The 13,726-nt window shown below is 49.4% G+C and overlaps 1 protein-coding gene across 3 annotated transcripts in view; it reads left to right on the top strand.

Moving 5' to 3' along the window:
- Positions 1-13,093, top strand: part of COQ8A (coenzyme Q8A) — a 330,849-nt gene extending 317,756 nt beyond the window's left edge. For all 3 annotated transcript variants that reach the window (XM_085613033.1, XM_085613034.1, XM_085613035.1), the window contains one exon: positions 10,076-13,093. In XM_085613033.1, coding sequence (XP_085469159.1) covers positions 10,076-10,366 — 291 coding nt within the window. In that variant the 3' untranslated portion in view covers positions 10,367-13,093. The remainder of the gene's footprint in view (positions 1-10,075) is intronic.
- Positions 13,094-13,726: the final 633 nt, after the last annotated feature.

The raw sequence follows: 13,726 nt of genomic DNA, 5'->3' as shown, positions 1-13,726 counted from the left end.
AGTTACCGCGGGTCCTGGTTACTCTTACTTGGGGGTATTACGACCACCCTGAGTAAGTACAATAGTATCCACTGACGAGTGAGCACTTCCCCCAGTACCCCGTTTAGGTTGAGCTAGATTTTACGTATCCACATAGTATACGGGCTGTTATGATGCCCATCTTTTTAGTTTCCGATGATACTCTTTTATCCAGCCTATGGGTCAAAACACTGTCTGCAAGATTAACAAACAAGCGATTCTGCTAATATGGGCAGTGGACAATATACGTTTTGCTAAAAGAACTCTCAAATACTTTTTTGTCTCACCGAGGCTCTGTCTTCTATGCTTGTTAGGTGTTTTTTTTCACATGGGTCACATTGCACTATTGTTGGAAGTCCAGGTCAAGTCTTACTAGTTGGCAATTTTGGATTCACTTTCTTTTATATATAACAAAGAAAGAGTGTTGGCTGCTAATTTTCTATTTTGGTATTGTATCTATTGCAGAGGTTTCTCTAGTAAGAAAATGTTTTGAAAGGATACCAATGAGAGCCACTGTTACTATTATAGAATGTTTGGGAGATATGGCAGATTGGAGTGAAACATGCAGGGACCAGGAGGCAGGTGAGCAGCGGGTGAGATGAGGAGTCTCTTGAATAAAACCAAAAAAAGCAGGCAGCCATTAGGATTAAATAAATCGTGGGAGACCTATTCAAACACACATGAGCTGCAAATAGCATCACATTTCAGTACGGTTATTGCAACCCGTTAGCCGCATGAAGGAGTTTTTGTTTTGTTTTGTTTTTTTACCGTCCACAGAGATTAGACTGATTTGGTTATTGTCTCTTTCCTGGTTTTTGCAATTAGTTTGTACTGACAAGAGACCACACAACTGAATGTTTGTGCTGCGAATAAATCTTGGGTAGGGAGGGAACGTTATTGCAATAGTATATTGTAATGCCCTTTACGACGGCATTGACTGCTAAGAACTATTATGCATGGTGCAGCACAATGTTATTCTAAGGAGATCCCTTCTCTTTATGCACCTGATTTGCAAATTTCCCCTGAAAAGGTATGGGCCTTCAAAATGTTGGTTCAGTACAGCCCAAAATAAAAAAAAATGTATTAAAAATTCCACCCTTGGGGGGCGTGGCTTGCAGCCAAGCAAGATGGCCGCATCCTAGTTGGGCTCCGAGGGTGAGATCGACTCCCCGGACATCCGTAAGCTGATCCGGCCCCAGGGTCCTTGAGCATGTGGCAGAGAGAAAACGACGACGCCTGGTCCAACTCCCGAGTCTCTCCGGCGCCTGGGGCAGGGGCGACGAGTCCCGTGGATTTGTGGCCCACCCTGGCGTGGTGAGCCGGGGCCTCGAGTGGCGAGCGGACCCCGGGCAGAGCGCGGCTGGACGGGATCGGCCTTGAAGCGAGGGCGGAGCTTTGACGGCCCGGGGCGGACACGGCGCCCGAGTGGAGGGACGCTGCCTGGGCGGCACTGAGGCGAGTCCCCCTGGGAGGAGGCACATCCTAGCCTGGAGATCCGGTTTAGCCCCCGCTGCGGGGCCTGACTGCCGTGTATGCGCAGAAGCGCGAAATCTGCCGCCCGTCCCGAAGGCCTGGGACGCAACTACTGCTGCCTTGGACCGACGCCGGTGGGACCTCCGGAGCGCTCGCCGTCGGCCGGGAGTGGCGGGGAGGAACGCGAGCGGTGACCCTGCCCTGTGTCGGGCGCGGTCCTGCCTGGGACGCCGCTGCGGACCCCGGGGTGCGCGACCTGGGACGGAGGACGTGCCCGTGCTGCCTGCACAGACCGCGGCCTGATCGGGGCGACCCGCTCCGCCGATTCTCCAGCGGTCTGGGGGAGGGTGAATCTGGAGACGCCTTCTGCCGGGACCATGAGCGGGAAAGGGGCCAAAGGGAACTCGCAAGGCAAGCTTGATAAATTTGCCTACACCAAGGACTCCCCCGCATTGCCGGACCGCGGCGGGCGCACAGAGAAGGTGGTAGCGGATAAGGAGGCGCCGAAGGTGACGCTCGAAGACATTATGGCGGCCCTGGCACAAGTACAATCCACTGTGGGGGTCAATCTCTACGGATGTGTCTCTGCTCCGCGTTCCAGAAAATGTCCGCCAGGGTCGCGGACGTGGAGCAGGTGACGGAGACCCTAGCTAAAGACTCGAACTACCTCCTTCAAAAGGTGTCGCAGTTGGAGACGGAGAACAAACGTATGGCGGCCCGGCTGGACGATCAGGAGGGGCGCTCCCGCCGCAACAATGTGCGCATCACCGGGATTCCCGAAAGTGAGGGGCACCAAGCCATGGACCTCTATGTTGAAGACCTGATTAAGTCCAAGCTACAGCCCAAGGGCCTCTCGGCCGTCTTTTCGGTGGAACGAGCCCACAGGGTACCAGGTGGCCGACCACGGGTGGGTGCGCCTCCGCGGCCTGTCCTGGCCCGCATGTTCAACTTCCGTGACAGGGACGCTATTCTTCAGGCGGCGCGGGTGGTCGCCTCTCCGTCTCCAAAACTCCACGGTGTCCTTCTTCCTGGATTATACGGCGGCGGTGGAGGCGCAGCGACGAAGCTTCTTGGAGGTCAAGAGGAAACTGAGGGCCCGAGAACTACCTTACGCTATGCTCTTCCCGGCGCGGCTTCGTGTTGTGGCGGAGGGCAAAACCGTATTCTTCAACACGCCCGAGAAGGCTCATGACTGGCTGGAGGGGTGGCGACCGGCCAAGGGCGCCAGGCGCTCGAGCCGCAGGACGAGGCACACCGGAGGTGCGGAAGACTCTGATGGTCACGACCGGCGACTAGAGGAGGTTGGGGAGGAACCTGCCGGATGAAATCCTGGCCTGAACTGCCTTCGACGCGAAGTTGGGGACTGACCTCCATGGCATGGCGCTGCTGGACCGGCCTACTTTTTGTAGTTACAGGGCATGAACGATGGGACCTGGGGATTGGGGATGTCATGGTCTTCCTCGGACTCCACGCTCCTTAAAGCGCAAGTACTGGTTGGGGTTATGGGGATTGAGCACTCTGCTGAGTTGGGGTGGCGGGCAGTTTTGAGTCTGTGTGGCAGGGAGGGGGTTAGGGGATTGGGGAAAGTTTTCTAGTTTTGTTCTTATGTTTGGGTTCTGGAGGACACAGGCTCACGACCTACACCATGCGCGATCCCACCGAGCGTCTTGTGTCTCACTCCATAGTGTCCACATCCGGCTCCGTCCCGTCTTCCAGCCACCATAATGTCTGGCTCGATGCATGACACATCCCCTGACACCGCTCTGACCCCGGTGCAGCCCCTCTCTCTGCTTACGTGGAATGTGCGGGGATTGGGAGACGAGATCAAGCGGGGCCTGGTTTTGCATAGTATCAAGCGATGTGCCCTGGCAGTGGTCTTACTCCAGGAGACCCATCTCACTGGCACCACTACTAAAGCGCTGAACAGGTGGGGGTACAAGATGGTGGCGCACTCTGAATTCACCTCGGGGTCCCGGGGGGTAGGCATACTACTGCGCAAACAGTCCCACCTCAGCGTGCTCAGTGTGCACACGGACGGGGACGGGCGCTTCGCGGCGGCCCACACTCAATGGGAGGGGAGGTCCCTCAATATAGTGTCCGTCTATATCCCACCTGGGTTGCATGCTGTGGCATTCCCGGCGCTTAGCAAATTTTTGCTTGCACTACCGGAGGGAGAGGTGCTCTTGGGGGGCGACTTTAATGCGGTGATGAATGACCTCATTGACCGGTCTCCGCCTCGTGTGCGGGGTGGGGGGGGGGTGTCCCGCCTCGCGAGCTTTGCGGCGGCGATCGGGTTCACAGATCTCTGGCGGCGGCATCACCCGACGGCGCAGTGCTACACGTACCACTCCGGGGTGCACGATAGTCTAACCTGCATTGAATACTTTCTGGGCTCCCCGGGTTGCCTCCAAAATATTGAAAGTATTGATATTAGACCCAGGGGTATCTCGGATCACTCCCCAATTCTTTTGCAATACACTTGCTACCACATGATGCGTCGCCGCATCTATCCGATACGCCCCAGCTACATGCGCTTGCCGAAGATTGGTAAGTCACTAGCGCGAGCGTCGAAACTGTACTTTCATGAAAATGCCGCCTCGGTCGACTCCCCTACGATTCTTTGGGAGGCGTATAAGACAATGGTGCGGAGCTGGGCGATGGTCGCAGAGTATAAGCGCAAACAGGTGGCGGAATTGAGGTCGCTGGAGCTTGAACTCCAGGCAGCGGAGGCACGCCAGGCCGAGGCCCCTTCCCGTGAGGCCTCGCACGCCCTGCATGTGGTGCAGATGAAATACAAAGAGTACCTGACCGAGCGTGTCCGACAGCGCCTAGAGGCCTCGAGGCACACAGTCTACGATGTAGGCGATAAAACCGGTAGGCTGCTCGCGTGGCTTGACAGACGTGACGACGGCTCCCGAAGCATTGTGCAGCTGGACACTGCAGAAGGGCTGACTACGACGGACCCACGAGCCATAGTGCGCGCCCTGGCGGAGCACTTTCGGGGAGTGTACTCCTCCACCTCCTCCATGTCAGAGGAGATGGCACTGACTTATATCCAGGACTTGCAGATGCCCAAGCTCTCCCCGGAGGCCCGGGAGACTCTTGAGGCCGAGCTCACGTTAGAGGAGCTACAGGCGGCTATTGGCGCATTACAGCCCGGTAAGGCGTTGGGGCCAAATGGTGTCCCGATAAAACTTTATCAGCGGCTGCCGGAGACGCTGGCCCCGCACTTGCTAAACATGTTCACGCACAGCTTGGAGATGGGAGAGCTCCCCGTTGACCAACGGACGGCCACTATCGTGGTGATACCGAAACCGGGTAAGCCCCCAGACCAATGTACCTCTTATCGTCCCATCTCGCTGATCAACGCAGAGGCCAAGATCCGTGCGAAATTGTTGGCCCTCCGGCTCACACCACACTTAGCTGACATAGTGCACCCGGATCAGTCGGGTTTTATGCCCGGGAGAAGTACGTCCCACAATCTGAGGTGGCTGCATGGTGTGCTGGCCCGGGTGGAGCGGTTGCGAGAACCGGCTGTCATTCTCTCCCTTGACGCGCGCATGGCGTTCGACATGGTGGAATGGCCCTTTCTCTTTGCGGTGCTGGCGCACCTAGGGTTTGGACCGAAATTTTGTGCCTGGGTCCGGCTCCTCTTCACTAAACCGCTGGCCCATGTTGCGGCCAAAGGACACATGTCGGAGGACTTCCCTCTGGCACGCGTCAGGGCTGCCCACTGTCGCCACTGCTTTTTGCCCTAGTGCTCGAACCGCTCGCAGCTTGGATACGGTGGGAGCCTGGGATGAGGGGCCTTCGGTGGTCCGCCGACTGGGAGGACCGAGTCTCCCTCTATGCGGATGACATACTGCTTTACCTGTCTTCCCCTAGACGCTCCATTTTGACACTGCTGAACATCTGCGACATATTTGGCCGGGCATCGGGCTATACAATAAACTGGTCGAAATCGTTCCTCCTGGTGCTACGGGGCCCCCCTCCGCGGCTACCGGCGGGATGCCGGCTACAGGTGGGGTGGAGGGGTCTTCAAATATCTAGGGGTGCAGGTGACGATGGATCAGGTGGAGTTTTTCAAGCGTAACTTAGGCACTCAGGTGGACCGCCTCAGGCGCGATGTGCAGCACTGGGGAGTGTTGCCTCTGACCCTGGTGGGGAGGGCGGCGCTCTTCAAAATGATGGCCCTGCCGCGGTTTCTCTATGTTTTGGAGAATACTCCGTACCCGGTGCCTCCGACCTACTTCCGCACGATAGCAGCGCAGGTTTCCAGCTTACTCTGGGGCAATAAACCGGCGCGCGTTGCGCAATCAAAATTAGTTCGCGGGTGGTACGATGGGGGACTTGCGCTCCCGGATATCCAACTCTATTACTGGGCGGCGCAGCTTAAGGTGATCAACCAGTGGCTTCATGCGCCTCAGTCTGATCCCGCATTTAAGGCGGACAGGGATGTGTTGGGGGAGAGGGGTATGCTGTCCCCTCTATATGATGCCCGACTGGCCTCGCAGCTGATTGGCCCCCTTAAGCAGACTGTAGTTATCTGGCATGCGGCACAGGCCAGGTTGGGATGGCGAGGGGTCTTAACTCAACTTACGCCCCTTTGGGACGCCAAGCAGCTGGGCCGTTTAAGGGATAGCAAAGGGTTCGACGCTTGGGATAATATCGGAATCTCGGTGGTAGGCGACGTGTGGCAAAAAGGGGCGGTCGTCCAGTTCTCATGTCTACAACAGCAATACGAGCTGGCTCCCTCAGAATGGTTTAGATACCTCCAGATGAAGCATGCACTGATGGCGCAATTGACTCCTGGCGCCCAGGTTCCGGAGGCGTCCCCGTTAGAGGATAGACTGTTGACGGAGTACATGCCAAAGAAGGCTACGTCCTTCACGTACCGCAAACTGATCAACAACTTGCCAGACCCTTTGGGGCTCCTGAGGGAACGGTGGGCTGCGTAGATCGGTGACTTTGATGATCCGGAGTGGCTTGAGGCGCTGGCCTCGCCGCGTGAGGCGGGTATATCTTCACGACTGCGGCTGGTGCAGCTACGTATTTTGCATCGCTCGTACTTCACCAGATGCTTGCTACACAAGATGGGTAGAGCGACTCACCCCTTCTGCCTGCGGGGTTGTGGGGAGGAGGGAACCTTTTACCACACTGTCTGGGAGTGCCCCGTTCTTCAGGTGTTCTGGAAGCGGGTGTTGCGTACAATGTCACAGGTGTGTAGGATATCGCTGATGCCGGAGCCCCGGCGCTGTTTGCTGAATGTGTGGGAGCCCAATGATCTTGATCGTCAGGCGCAGGGCTGGGTGACTCTGGGGATCATGACGGCCAAACGGAATATAGCCCAGAGGTGGGGAGCGGCGGAGGCGCCGTTGCTGTCTGTGTGGAGGAGGGAGATGGATGCAGCCATGTTTGCTGAGCGGTCAGTGTTCGTCAGGCGGGGATGCCCTCGCAAGTGGGCCAAGGTTTGGGGGGCATGGAACAGGTACAGGGGAGGACTATGTGATCCGCCGCCTGTGTCTGATGGGGACTCCTCTGATTCGGATGGTTAGGTTGGTTTGTGGGGAGACGGGGAAATATGGTCCTTCTCACTGCATTGGAAGTGGGCTTGGTTGAGGAATTGTGCATTTGGGTGGGAATTTGTCATAAGATTTCTGAACAAGGTCTGTCTCGATGTCCTCCTGTTCTAACTGTTGTGAAAACAATCAAAAAAAAAAATTTACAAAAAATTCCACCCTTAAAATGCAGTAGTCATGGGTCACCTTGAGGGTGACCCATGACTACTGCAATCTGAAAACTGACTGGCTGGTACAAAATTACTTCCTTTATCAGTACAGTCTGTCTGGAACCTTTACATTAAATTCCTTGTATGCTCTTTTATAAATGCTTTAATATATTTTTATTCTACATGTGTAATGCTGTGTTTATAGACATCTGAGAATAGCAGCATCAGAAGGGTACGCAGAGGTTACTTGTAACAACCGTGGGGGGTTGAGGCCTTTTGCTCCTGTTGTCCTGGGGCCCGTCCTACTTTGGATCCCCAGCAACTGTACCAAGCACGTCTTCTGCACTTAACTCTCAGCAGTAGCTGTGGACGAGCAATCAAAGGTACCTTTGGGGGCATGGGATGGTTGGCAGCTGGGGATACAGACTAAGTTACGATCCTTATTCACTAAAGAGCTCGCAGCAGCAATAAATGACTGTCCAACTAAATACTTTTAATTATAAAAATAAGCATTTTATTTTTAACGTCTAATCCTGGGTACTCTCAAACCATTTCCCAAGGGCCAAAATGTTTGGTCATGTTGAGCCCAAGGGGTGCATTGATGCCAGCGGGATGGCGGTTGGGTGAGGGCTTGGGGGTAAGTTAGGTGTCGGTGAAGCAAAGGATATACATAGGATATACATTTAGTGGCTGAATTGGGAAACAATGTACAACTAGAAAACAGGAGGTTAATCCCGGCTTCCCCACATTTCCAGATTGTGCCTCCTGTCATATGGGGTTGCTGCATCAGTGTCACACAAGGCTTTGGTCCTTACCACAGCAACCCCTCCTGGCATTTGGAGTCACCGCAACGGTGCCATGCAGACCTATGCACTTGCAACATGGCATTTTTGCCACGGCGGCCCTCTCATAGCATGTGGAGGTCACCGACTTAAGTCTATACTAGGGCAACAGCCCAATCGGTGCAGCAGCTGTCTGCTCATGCCAGGACTCAACTCAACAGGCCTCTCCACTGGACCTTTCTCCCTCAAACGCTCTCTTCATGACCGGGCACGATGGTCTTGGCAATCAGGCAGGCGCTGATACACCAGAGCAGGTGATTTTGTTTTCCCTTGATGATGTCCCCTGACCCAGCAGGGAGACTAGCAGGCCTTACCTGCCTAGCCTCCCCAACCCCCTTCCCCCAGCTCCCGGAGCCCTGGTCACAGGCAAAAGTCTCGTAGAGCTTCTCCTTCTCACTGCCCATCTGGCTGCTTGGCAGATGACCGTTTTTGGGGTCTCAACCTCCCCTTCTTATAGTTCACTGCCAGACACCAACTGTGATTTAGGGTCCGGGTCTTTAAAGTTTTATGTTGGGGTTCTGCTTATTTGAAGTACATCTTCTCCTATTCCTGTTAAAAAGCAGTCTGTCACAGCAGGAGAGACTACGAAGCTGATAGTCCCACAACACAGGCCATTGGAGTGACTAAATTGACACACGGATGTCAGTCACAGTGATATGTGCATTAAAATATTAATCTATGCCTCCCAGTCGCACTCTGTATCATTGCCCTATCAGCCCCATCTCCTTCCTGAGATGTGTCCTGGCGCTTCATTGTGATCTATCAGTGAGTCCTTTGAAGTGTACAGGGGGAGTGTCTCTCTACATTCTCCCATGTGTCGCACTCAACTGCCAAGAATGCAGCAATACACATCTGTCTGGGGGATCCTCTACCTCCTCATGTCTGCACCAGGCAGACCAGGGCCTCCCAAAAGTGAATCAAGGGTCTTCATCGTAATGTACCCTTACAGTGTCACTTGCACCCAGTGTATGTACACAGTGCATACACTGTCCAGTACTCTTACCTACATGTATTGTACCACCACAGTCAAACATACCCTCAAGCACACATTCGCCCTGTGCGCCCTGCAAAACTTTACACCCTTTATGTTCTGTACTTCTCACAATACACGCACTGCATAGCACTACACCTTTCATGTACTGATCTGCTCAGTTACATATGCACTCATGCATACACTGCACAGCACTATTCATGTACAGTCCCCTTCCTAGGCATACATACATACATACATACAAGCAGTGCAGAGTCCCCACTCCTGCACTGCAATTATCTACCTGATGTAGGCCAAGGGTGAGTTAAGCACACAGCAGCGGGACTTTTAAAAAGTGAGTGAGCCTGTAAGCGTCACTCCAGTGACACAGGTTAAAAAGTAGCTGTTCACTCCTACTGATCACTAAATGATATTCTGCCACCACCACGAATGTGCTGCTTAACTCCTGGTGAAGGCAGTAGCCTTTCACCATTATGAGGGTAGCGCTTTGGGTAACCATACCAACACAACTGCAATCCTTGAGACAGGCCTATTATATGGTGCACACACATGACCCTTGATTGTATGAAACAACAAAAATCAGCTCTAGGGATCCAGGCAGCAGTATAGTTGGGCATTCGGAACAGGGGGACACGTCCATCACCAGGCAGAGGACATTTTCATCCCAACAGGCAGGAAAGTACACATGTAGTGTTTTCCCTCCGTTGCTCTTTATAGCTAGACTACGCTTTGTTTACTTCCTCCATACATGTGGCTTTCTGGAGTCAGGGGAGGTTTATATGATCAGTTTTGTCACGTTGCCTTACTAATGAATTGCACTTCCGGTATATATTTTCTGTGGGTGTTTTCTATGAGTGTTAGAATTTGAGCCTTCCTTAAAAGTTGTCATATAGAATTATTGAACGTTTTAAACCCATCCTAAACTTTAGGATTCTCTATTTTGAGTTTAATACACTTTATACAGCTATGCTTTGTGTGTTTACTACTTTTTTTCTGTTTGACTGTATGTTTTCATTTGTTCAGGTTATGGAAAATGCTCATTTGGAGGCAATATTAATCCTGGGAGAGGCGTTCAAATCGGATGTACCATTTAATTTTGGGTCCCAGAGTACCACAGAGCGGATCCACCGCCTAATACCGGTTATGTTGAAACACCGTCTCATCCCTCCACCTGAGGAAACCTACTCTCTGCACCGAAAGATGGGTGGCTCCTTCCTCATCTGCTCCAAGCTGAAAGCCGAGATCCCATGCAAGAACATGTTTGACGAGGCTTATAAAAAGTACTGGGACGGCAGAGATGATAAACCCGAATAGCGAGTCCATCGATGTGTGCGTGTTTAGACCCGCATTATACAGAGAGATGCTACACAGTACGCTATACTATCCTGTTGGCATTGCCCTGCTGACTGTTTCCAGGTGCACTAAATCATGTGTCCCAGACCCCGCAGTAGAGGATTTTAAGAGACGTATTCCCCGTACAGTGCCTATGTGTATTTGCTGCAGTTCTGCGGACTTTATGGTAGTCTCGAGTTAATGAAGTTGTATTAACTAATGAATTCCCAAATGTACGTTTTTATCCTTCCTGGCACTGTAAAGGACTTTAAAATTATCATTGAAGCAAAGCTATTGCAAATTGTATGCAGATTTTACAGTGATTATGGATTTCCATGAGAAGATATTTTGCTTGAGAGAAGTACTGCAGGAAAAAGAACATATTTACTAACCGGTATTCTACTTAAAACTTAGGGTTTTACTTATTTGTTTGCTTTTCTCTCATGAGTTAGACTGTAGGTGTATTAATGTGAACTCAGCATAAAAAACGGATACTGATAAAATCAATAATTTTTTTTTTTTGTTTTTGGCAAGGAGCCCTATTTTTGTACAAACCAACAAATGTTGCGGCTTCCAAAAGGTGTTTAAAATAAAACTAGGATACAGCTAGGAATTTTATGGCTTTTGGTCTATCAGATGTAAATAGAAATCATTTTATGTTTGCATTTTTGTGTTGATGTGGTCTCTCCAGAACCACCCTTTTATGGCAGGGTACTGGTGACTCTTCCAAAAGTATATTAATTGATACACACTCCCTCCAGACCCACTAATTCAATGGATTGTATAGGATAAATCTAAAAGAGGAACGACTTTGTGATTGTTTTTGAAATCCTACTCGTACATTGACCCGGCATATAGTATAGAGTGAGTGGTTATCTGTTTATATGCTCTGGTGAATTGATCTCATTGACAGTAGAAAGCTTTAATCTCGACTTGTGCCAAAAACTTAGATGGATATTGTATATATGCTAGGGAACATGGCAGCTGTCATTTTGTGTTGACAGTTGAATGTATATGAATAGGGAAAAGAAGAGCTGTAACTTAGCATCAGTTTTGGGTCCCCAAAAAGCGTGATGTTTTCATTAAAACTATCAATCTGTAAGTAAACTGCCGGTGATGGTGCTTGCTTGCATCACATTGTGCAGTGAACGCTGCACCATGGAGGTTTTGTTCTGATGAAATGCTATTTTTTCTATTTAGCTTTCTTTATCTCCTAATATCCTCTTTTCTGGTCATTGCCTTCTCAATTCTTCCACTGCCTAAAGAGGCTGTGGATGTAATCTTAAAAGATAGATGAAAATGTCCTGTTTGTCTTTGCTTATTGAATCGGTCTGCAGTAGTGTACAGGTGTTCTTCCAGACCAGTGAATCGGTTTCTGAACTCTTAGTTTTATTGGGATGGTGGATTGTAATTGAGCCCCCAGCAGTCCAATTGTTGGGTTTTAAGTTCTCAAGAACCGTTGGATTACTTTTGTATCCTTGTTTTCCCTTTGTACCTACTACATGTTTGTTTAGCAGGTTCTCTGCAGAGCACTACATCACTCGTGCTTTTCGTGTTTACTACCAGAAATGCAGAATTATATACAAGTCATTGTTCTAGCCTGGAAGGTCCTTTTTTCTGGCTACTCAAGGAGATTGTCTTGGCTCCTTATTGTATTGTAGGAGCAATACAATCTTTTTCAGCTCTACATGTGTATGATTGGCGTGAAGGATGGCAACATACCTTTACACCTCTTTTATCAAGTATAGAGATTCCACGACAAGTCATTTTTATAAATGGTTGGCCATGGAAGGTGATGGCTACGTTTTGGAGAAAGTGGTGATCTGCCTGCCTAAACAGTCTTTTGGCAAGACCAATATATTCTGTGTTTATTTCTGCCCCATTATTGGGAGTGGATTGTGCTTTTCATTTGATTTTTTTTCTTTAATATGTATGCAGAGTTCAAATTCTGCATGTACGCAGAATAATCTCAAATTATCCTTTAATGCTGCAAGGCAGACTTGCTTAATGCCGTCCACCTGTTTGATTGTCAGTGTCCTACTTTTGGCTTTTTTCATAGCTACTAACTGGTGAAAACCATTTTATGTGATGTTCAACCAGCATCGGATTTCCTTTTACCAGAAATCTGTATTATAGCCTCTATTAGTGGAGATCTGCAAGCTTTGAGTTTGCTAAATAGATCAACAGGATATCTGTTGAAACTCATTCTAGCATTTCTTTCCATAGTCCACATACCTTTTCAAAGTATCCTGCTGTTTCATAGACTTTAATTGGAGTGCACATTTAACATGTCTCTCCTTAATTTAGGCTCATAACTAACACTTGTGTAGTTATTCTTAATGGAGAAGTGTGCACCCAAATTGTGGTTTAAATTGCAGTTTTATCCATTTCTGCAGTGGAAAAGTGAGCGGTAATAGGTAATGGCATTGTGGCATTTTCCTCTTTATTCTAATGTGTCATCCTCTTGGGCAGTGTAATGATTTATATGATTGGTAAAGTGTGAAAAATAAAGAACTGTTAAAAGTTAAGTAAGATGTTCTTTCTTCCTGTCGATGGGGCATTTCAAGGTTATGCTTCAACGAAAGGTTGTACTGCGCACAATTTTAAATGATTTAGTCACATAGGCAAAGAATGTATTTTTGGAAGGTTTTTGTACAATTATTGTAACATTATGGATCTTGATTTCAATTAAAAAGTACTTATGAAAAAGTTTGCCTGGTGTATTTTTTCAAATTTATAGTAACACTGCTTACATTACATTTTAATTGCAGTTTAAACTCCTTTTGTATTTCATTGTTAAAATGAACTGCCTCCTCATTTATTTTGCCACTTCATTTTGGAGAAGTAAATCTAAAAAAATTAAAAAGTAGTGCAAATGTAAGAGAAGAAAGGCATGGGTGATTAACATTGTTTGTTGGCTTGTTTTTTGTAATTGATCTAGTAATTTTGTATGACCTATGAGTTGTGCTTATAAATTGTTTGTCCTCTTTAGTTTTGACTTACCTGGGATTGTTGTGAACCCCTATTGTTTTTGCGATTATCTGAGCCCATCTTCTCTGATAGCTATGAAATGTCTTCCATGTGTGTGGAGTTTACTTCTTTTGATATTGAGGGCTGGACACTGTTTTCAGTTTGGCCTCTTTTCATGTAATATGAGACAGCCAGAGATCCCAAGAGGTTTAGTGTCCACATAATAAATCCAAGGTTTACTCTAGTATTGGAACTTTCATAAATTCCCATGCTTGAATCATTCCCCGTTGTGAAGATGGGAGTCCCGGTGTTTATAAAAATAGCAATACAAACCATTACAATTAGAAACTAGACCTAGGCCCAATATAGTTT

This window comes from Triturus cristatus, chromosome 6 (assembly GCF_964204655.1).
Source record: "Triturus cristatus chromosome 6, aTriCri1.1, whole genome shotgun sequence".
In the NCBI taxonomy this organism is placed as follows: domain Eukaryota; kingdom Metazoa; phylum Chordata; class Amphibia; order Caudata; family Salamandridae; genus Triturus; species Triturus cristatus.
Note: the sequence above shows the minus strand (reverse complement) of the source record. Positions and strands in the feature narration are given on the sequence as shown.